General features: G+C 52.8%; 2 protein-coding genes across 3 annotated transcripts; both read left to right on the top strand.

Annotated features, from left to right (window-relative positions):
* The first annotated feature begins 99 nt into the window (after positions 1–99).
* RPS18 (ribosomal protein S18) lies at positions 100–5,201 on the top strand. Of its 2 annotated transcripts, none has more exons than XM_058554627.1 (6): positions 100–176; positions 653–751; positions 4,475–4,561; positions 4,641–4,742; positions 4,860–4,951; positions 5,085–5,201. In XM_058554627.1, exons 1-6 carry the CDS (start codon positions 174–176, stop codon positions 5,158–5,160), a joined length of 459 nt encoding a protein of 152 aa, XP_058410610.1. In that variant the 5' UTR covers positions 100–173; the 3' UTR covers positions 5,161–5,201. The 2 variants fall into 2 exon arrangements, with proteins under 2 accessions (XP_058410610.1, XP_058410609.1); XM_058554626.1 differs by having other exon boundaries at positions 174–230.
* Positions 5,202–5,271: 70 nt separating this feature from the next.
* On the top strand, positions 5,272–7,859 carry B3GALT4 (beta-1,3-galactosyltransferase 4). Its single transcript, XM_058554625.1, has 2 exons — positions 5,272–5,992; positions 6,175–7,859. The coding sequence occupies exon 2, from the start codon at positions 6,198–6,200 to the stop codon at positions 7,350–7,352; it is 1,155 nt and encodes a 384-aa protein (XP_058410608.1). The 5' UTR covers positions 5,272–5,992; positions 6,175–6,197; the 3' UTR covers positions 7,353–7,859.
* The last annotated feature ends 17 nt before the right edge of the window (positions 7,860–7,876 follow it).

Here is a 7,876-nt window from a genome sequence, read left to right as displayed (position 1 = left end):
GTGGCTCCCAATTCAGACTCGCAGAAGTCGCGTTTGCTCGCGCACAAGCAGTTTCCGGAAGCGCTGCACCAAGATCGCTCCGCCTCTTCCGCCTGGTCACTATATAATGCTTTTACGTCACTTCCGTTCTCTCTTCCACAGGAGGCCTACACGCCGCTGCTAGGTCTGCCGCCATGGTAAGACTGGAATCCGTGCGGGGATCCGGCGACATCGGAACCGGGGCTGGGAAGGTCTGCTATCGGGGGGCCGAGAACGGCCCGTTCTGGGGGTCTGCAGCTTTCTGCGCGAAGCCTTGGATCGTGCCCCTGGGAAGGGACGCCTAAAGACGTCCAGTTTTGGGAGTGGGGCCAGAGGAAGAGTCCGTCCACGGGCGCTCGGAAGCCGCGAAAAGTTTGGGCGTGTATGGGGACCTCCGGCCTCCGCCGTTCAGAGTACTTTTGGGATCGGGCAGGAGACTTGCCCCTTCCCAGAGGTTGCATTTTCCCCAGCCTGAGCACTTCGTGATCCTGCTGTCTGCAGGACTGCAGTTGGCTATGTTGTGAAAACCTGAAGGGCAGTCGTGGCCCCTAGTGTGACAAGCGTAACGCTCCTGTTTGAGGTTACGGTTTGGTGGTAGTTCACGGTGTCTGATTTCTCCCCAAATTTCTGTCAGTCTCTAGTGATCCCTGAGAAGTTCCAGCACATTTTGCGAGTACTCAACACCAACATCGATGGGCGGCGGAAAATAGCCTTTGCCATCACTGCCATTAAGGTAAAGCAGGGTAAGAACTAGACAATATAAGTGAAACGGGTTGTTAGGACCTAAGTCTTAGTGAGGCAGGGTAGAGGAAACATAAGTCCCAACCAGATCCCCTCGGCTACTGGGTTAAAAAAAAAAAGAGACTGGATGAGTGAGTGATTAAATCCCTTAAACCCATACCACGTTTACCCTAAAAGGTAAGTATGAAAGCCAGGGAATAGTCTCAGGTCAAGCCAAAATATTCCACCTAGGAGATGGGGAGTAGATTTGGTGTTCTACCTGAATTTGCTAAAATTTTCCTGGACCATGAGCCATCAATCAGCTTGTGAGGTCCATTGTAGATTTCTGCCCCGCCCCCCATCACACCCGTAATCCTTTCTGTGAAATTTATATGCCCTGGAAATTGAATAATTGTACATTTTGAGGGGTGAGTAGAAATGCCAACAGATTCCAAGTGTGAAGAAACGTATATTTGGGAGGTGAGAGGGGGGTCACTAAATCAGGAGCAGGATGTTGACTCAGATGCCAGAGGTGCAAGTCGTACCCGTTTCAGAAACAGGAACTAGTACTTGGCTTGTTGCATGAATTAAGTTGGTTGAGTGCAAGGTTGGATCTCCCTTCACCAACCTAGTGAACTCCTGGTCTTCCAGATGGAGACATTATTCTATCTACCCCCCCTAAATAGGTGTGATTAGTTGTGGAAATGGTTGAACGTCTTCCTCTCCTACCAGTGGGGGTGGGGATCGGCTTGTCTTGTGAAGAATCCCCAACGTCTGGTGCATGATAGGTGCTCATGCAGTGTTAGGGAGTGGATGTTACTAGGGATACTGTGGCCTGGTTTCAAAGAATTTAGAGGAAACCATGATAAATATTTTATAGATAAGTTAATTTAAAACTAAATCCCAGCTTTGACTTACAACATTAATTAGATTTTCTTAATTTTTCATTCTATACTGCAGGAAGCATAGCTTTCATTTGTTTTGTGTGTGTGTGAGATCAGCCCTGTGCTAACGTCTGCCAATCCTCCTTTTTTATGCTGAGGAAGACTCGCCCTGGCTTAACATCCGTGCCCATCTTCCTCCACCTTATATGGGATGCTGCCGCAGCATGGCTTGCCGAGCAGTGTGTTGGTGCGTGCCCGGGATCCGAACCGGCGAACCCTGGGCCGCAGGAATGGAGCGCACGCACTTAATCGCTTGAGCCACTGGGCTGGCCCTTTTCATTTGCTCTTAAATGGTGTATAAGGAGATTGCGTCCTTCTGTAATTCTGAAACTAGTAAGGCCATGGAAAGTACAGTACCTTTTTCAAGGGTTGCTGTGAGGCCTAAGTGAGATAGTGAATCTAAAAGATGAGCATAGTTAATAGGATGCTTCTGTTAAGTCCTTTCTCTCTACCTCTTTGAAATTAACTGGTTTTGTATTTGTTAGTTTAATTAAACGTCATAACCTCTGTAGTGAGCTTAAAACAATTTTGTCAGAGCAGTTTCAGGTACTTAATGAGCACTGTGATAAGAAGACTCTTGGGATCCTGATGCCCTGCTTTTCACTGGGAAAGGTTATTCCTAGAGATAGATGAGTACTGAGGTTTTTGCTGGTTACCTGGAGAGCCAGCAACTGCAGCAAGCTCTTCCTCTGGTGAGAGAACTAAAGTGTAGAGGTGGTCTTTTGTTAAGGATGTGGTATGGGAGATAATACTTGGAAATTGGAAGAAAGTTGGGGGTGGTGGCTGAGTGTGGGGAGGGGATTCCTGAAAAGATGTGATTAAAGAAGTGGTAAGCAAGGTTAATTGGCCAGGGAAGGGTGAAGAATGGAGTGGAAGTTGACCCAAGCAGAAGAGGGCGTTTTGTAGAGGTAATACAGATCCTGCAAGATTATTTTATGCCGTGATCTCTTCCTCATTGTTTTGTTTCCACTTAGAGGCTTTGCTATGAGTATTCTTTAAGGCTGGCTGGTCTTCTGCCCTTTCTCTAAATCAGGGTAGTAACTGCCATCTGTGGATTATTTGGAAACATGGGAGGAGGGGCTTGGAGTTGGTCACAATGACTGGAACATCATACCTGCTGGCCTTGTTTATAAGGAATTCTTGTCCTGCCAAAGTGCCAGTGCCCCCATGAGTAACAGTGCTCTAAATACTCCAAGAGTAATATTAAGTTGGTATCAACTCTACTGTTATATGTTCCAGACCCTTGGACTATGAAGATGAGAAAGTGATGGTTCCCTGTAGTGCACTCTTCTGGATGGAGAGAACAGGAGTGTTCTTGGGGCAGAGAACAGTGGATCTGGGGATCTAACTTAGGAAATTGTCCAGCCAATCTCTGGAGTCAGTAAACAGGACTTTCAAAATCTTAGTTTGACAGCAACTTTTAAAACAGTTGCTGGTGGAAAATTTGAAACATTCAAGAGTAGAGGGAAGAGAATTATTGGCACCATGGATGTATCATCTAGCTAAAAATTAGAAATCTTGTTTCATCTACACCCTTCCCCATCCACTCGTTTTAAAGGATGTATTTCTGACATAGTATTGCTTCTGTAAATATTTAAATTTGAGAGAGACTTAGACCCTAATCTTTTCTGAATCTACCTCCTGATAATTTGATTTCCTAGGTCACATTCTTATTTCTAGGAAGTACCATCTGTTTTAGTTTACTGGGGCTCTTAGAACAAGTTACCGTAGACTTGTTAGCTTAAAACAACAGAAACTTGTTCTCTCAGTGCTGGAGGCCACACATCGCAAGTCAAGGTGTGAGCAGGGCCATGCTGCTCTGAAGGCTCGAGGAATCCATCTCACCTCTTCTCTGGCGGCTGCCAGCACTCCTTGGTGTCCTTGTCTTGGAGCTGCATCACTCCAGTCTCTTGCCTCTGTTACCACGTGGCCTTCTCTTTGTGTCTTGTGTGTCCTCTCGTTTTATTGTAAGGACACTGGATTTAGGGTACACTCTAATCCAGTACGACCTCATTTTAACTAATTATATTTGTAAAGATTCTATTTCCAAACAAGTTCACATTCTGAGTTTCCGGGTGGACATATATAGGGGGTTAGGGACACTTAAACCCAGCACACCATCCTTCACTGTCCAAATCTCTTTGGTTCATGAGTTCGGTGGCAAAGAGTAACAGTGTTGGTGTCGATACGATGCCACTAGTGTAAGCATTAGTTTCCTTTGAGTTTGATTTGGGCAGTTAGCTTCCAAGGGCCTGGTCATCTCCAGGCACTAACAAAATCGTTTGTGATCTTGGAGAACTTGGATCCTGGGGATGTGGTGATCTGACCAAAGAATCATGAGGCTTAAAGACCCTGAGCCATTGACAATCCTACCCCTTGCTCAACCCTGTTAAAAGGGTTGCTGCTTTGATGCTGCATCAGCTTCGAGAGCCAGGCCCTTTGTCCTCCAGCAGGAAATTGAAAGGTACCCCTCTTCTGTGCTGCTGCAGTGTCTAGCAGCTAGCATTTATTGACAACTGCGTATGCTGGGCATTGTGAAAAAAAGAAAAGATTCTGCTTTCAAGGGGCTATCAGCTATCCTCTGTTCATGGTCCAGCCCTGCCCCTGAACAAAACTTTTTCTCCTTTCTGTGTAATGGTTAGGCTTCATATCTGGGAAAGTGGGCGGGGCAGGGGCAATCCGGAAAGTATAAAGCACTAGGTTATTGCAGGCCCTACCTTTCTATGCTTTTGATTGGAGTAGGGGCTATAAAGGAAATCAGAATCAAACCCAATTCCAAAACCTCTCCTCAGGGCGTGGGGCGAAGATATGCTCACGTGGTGTTGAGGAAAGCAGACATCGACCTCACCAAGAGGGCAGGAGAGCTCACTGAGGATGAGGTGAGACAAGGAAGGGGGTGTGGGTTGGGCCTACCTCGGAAGGGGGGCATCTGGATCTGACCCTTCTCTTGCCTGCCAGGTGGAACGTGTGATCACCATTATGCAGAATCCACGCCAGTACAAGATCCCAGACTGGTTCTTGAACAGACAGAAGGATGTGAAGGATGGAAAATACAGCCAGGTGTGTATTGAGATGGGAGACGTTAGAGAAATGGAAGGCGGGGTGTCCAGCTGGAATTGGGCAGTCATAGGAGGTCAGGGGGTAAAACACATCTCTCACTTTCTCTTCCAAATCCAGGTCCTGGCCAATGGTCTGGACAATAAGCTCCGTGAAGACCTGGAGCGACTGAAGAAGATTCGGGCCCACAGAGGGCTGCGCCACTTCTGGGGGTGAGTAGGGGTGGGGAGTCTCATCCTGCCTGCCCGCCCCTAAGACTCAGAGATTTCTCTGGCTCCATTTTCTCTCCCCACCTTTTCTTTGTGTTGTATATGACCTGTGACCCTTTTCTTTTCTCACCTGCAGACTTCGTGTCCGAGGCCAGCACACCAAGACCACAGGCCGCCGTGGCCGCACTGTGGGTGTGTCTAAGAAGAAATAAATCTGTAGGCTTTGTCTGTTAATAAATAGTTTATACACCTATGGCTTCCTTCTTTGTGGTTCTCTCCATTCTTCTGGGGACAGTGATGGGGAATGCTATCACTCTGGGCCCTGTTCATCTTTCCCCTCTCTCCGCTGATGTTCCCCCTCAGCTGCCCAATCAGTGTCTTTGCTCTTGGTTAAAGCAGTAGTGTTGCCACGCCCCACCCTGCCAGAAGCAGCCCTTCACCTAGTGGTGCCCCACCCTCTGAGGTATGAGGAAGATGGAGCAGGTTGCACGGTTTCAAGATGACCAAATCCCCTGGGGTTGGTGCGGCAGAGTGGTGTGTGGGTGGCTGAGCCTAGCCAGTAGACGCTGGTGTATTTGCAAGTCTTGGCTGCCCTAGGTCTCTAAAAGATGGGGGCCTGTGCCTAGTCCGGAGGTTCGAAAGTTGGGGCGATGCTGGTACAGATCAAGTCCTCTAACTGAGCGCTGATTCTGTGACCCGGAAGAGCTGGGCTCCGCAGCCGGGAGATGGAACACGTGCGTGGTTGGCGAGGGCCCTGCCTGTCTGGATGCACAGCGTTGGTGTTCGCCCGCTGCCGCCAAGGCGTACTGGTCCGATTCTGTCCCTGCCGCCCGTCCCGGGAAAAGAGCCGACTGCCACGCCGCGCTACTTCCGCCGCTCCGCGCTGCTGCGAAGTTTCCGGCGGGATGCAGTGGACGCGCGGCGCCACCCTCTCGCCGAGAAAGGGGCGGGGCCCAGCCGGCGCCGCCGGAGGGGAGAGCGCGGCTGGTGCGGCAGCGATCAGCCAGCCTTGGAGCCGAGCTTTCGGGCGGCCGCGGCGACAAGGTAACCTCCCCGCAGCTCCACCCGTGCTCCCCGGCCGCGCCGCCTCCCGCGTCTCGGCACCTTCCGGCGCTGGGACCGGGCGCGCGTTCCGCCCGCCGCATCCCAGGCGGGGCCGCTTAGGGACCCACGCCACGGAGAGCTGGGCTCTCCGCCCTCTAACTGCCCTCCATCTTTCCCTCCAGGTCCGCTCTGACTGCACCACACCATGCCCCTCAGCCTCTTCCGGCGCCTTCTCCTTGCCGCCCTGCTGCTGGTGATTGTCTGGACCCTCTTTGGGCCCTCGGGCATCGGGGAGGAGCTGCTGAGCCTCTCGCTCGCCTCCCTGCTCCCAGCCCCGGCTTCCCCCGGACCGCCCCTGGCCTTGCCCCGCCTCTTAATCCCCAACGAGGAGGCGTGCGGTGGGCCCGGCGTCCCTCCCTTCCTGCTAATCCTGGTCTGCACGGCCCCGGAGAACCTGAACCAAAGAAACGCCATTCGGGCCTCGTGGGGCGGGCTGCGCGAGGCCCGAGGGCTCAGGGTTCGGACTCTCTTTCTGCTGGGAGAGCCGAGCTGGCGGCATTCCGCCGGGGGCTCCCACGAGAACAACCTGGCACTGGAGTCAGCGGCCCATGGGGACATCTTGCAGGCGGCCTTCCAGGACTCCTACCGAAACCTTACCCTCAAGACCCTCAGCGGGCTGAACTGGGCTGACAAACACTGCCCCATGGCCCGCTACATCCTCAAGACCGACGACGATGTGTTTGTCAACGTCCCCGAACTGGTATCAGAGCTGGTCCGCCGAGGGGGCCGTTGGGAACAATGGGAGATGGGCGTGGAGCCCCAGAAAGGCACTGAGGTCGGACATGAAGAGTGGGAAGGAGGCGGCCCCACCCTGGGGAGCCAGCCAGTGCCTCTTTTGTACCTGGGACGTGTGCACTGGTGGGTGCACCCCTCTCGGACCCCAGGGGGCAAGCACCGGATATCAGACGAGCAGTGGCCTCCCACATGGGGCCCCTTTCCACCCTATGCCTCCGGCACAGGGTATGTGTTGTCAGCTTCTGCTGTGCAGCTCATCCTGAAGGTGGCCAGTCGGGCACCCCCTCTGCCACTGGAGGATGTCTTTGTGGGGGTAAGTGCCCGAAGAGGAGGCCTCACTCCAACCCACTGTGTCAAGCTGGCTGGTGCCACCCACTACCCCCTGGACCGGTGCTGCTATGGGAAGTTCCTGCTGACATCCCACAGGTTGGACCCCTGGAAGATGCAAGCAGCCTGGACGCTGGTGGGCGGCTCTGATGGGGAAAGGACCGCACCCTTCTGCTCCTGGCTCCAGGGAGTCCTGGGCCTCCTGCGGTGTCGGGTGATAGCCTGGCTTCACAGCTGAGAGTGCCTGGGACCACAGGAGAGGAGTGTGGAGCTGGGGGTTCAGCCACCACCCCTACAACCTTCTCTCTCCCAGGCCCAAGGCAGGGGCCCTGGGTGGCTGCAGCTGATCAGTTTCCCCATAGCAGATGGCCAGTCTGTCACTGAAGACTGAGGGATACAGGAAAAACCTAGAGGCCTGGCCTGCCGGCCCCAAAGATGGTCATCAGGAAGAAAGAGCAAAACAATGCTGGGGTGGCACGAGCCCCTCAATAAACTTGTCTCTCTATCTCTTCGAGTGCAGTGTGGTCCTCCCCAGGAGTCCCTGAACACAAACCTGGGAGCCTAGAGACTGCCAAACCCTGCTGGATGGGAAGGACATCTCCAGGGACATGGGACAAGAGAGAGGACAGCCTCTCTGAGGAGGAAGGTCCCTAAAGAGCAAGGCTAAGGCCACAGCGACTACAAGATATGGGGCGGGGGTAGAGGCAAGCCACCATAACCCTCAGATCCTAGAGGAGCCCCCTGCTGGGGGAGGGGGTGGGG

The sequence above is a fragment of the Diceros bicornis genome, chromosome 14, assembly GCF_020826845.1.
Source record: "Diceros bicornis minor isolate mBicDic1 chromosome 14, mDicBic1.mat.cur, whole genome shotgun sequence".
Classification (NCBI taxonomy): domain Eukaryota; kingdom Metazoa; phylum Chordata; class Mammalia; order Perissodactyla; family Rhinocerotidae; genus Diceros; species Diceros bicornis.
Note: the sequence above shows the minus strand (reverse complement) of the source record. Positions and strands in the feature narration are given on the sequence as shown.

Coding starts and splice junctions, on each gene's coding strand:
- RPS18 (XM_058554626.1), top strand. CDS start 174: ATGGTAAGACTGGAATCCGTGCGGGGATCCGGCGACATCGGAACCGGG. Junction 231..652: donor TCGGAACCGGGGCTGGGAAG/GTCTGCTATCGG, acceptor AATTTCTGTCAG/TCTCTAGTGATCCCTGAGAA. Junction 4,952..5,084: donor GGGCTGCGCCACTTCTGGGG/GTGAGTAGGGGT, acceptor TCTCACCTGCAG/ACTTCGTGTCCGAGGCCAGC.
- B3GALT4 (XM_058554625.1), top strand. CDS start 6,198: ATGCCCCTCAGCCTCTTCCGGCGCCTTCTCCTTGCCGCCCTGCTGCTG.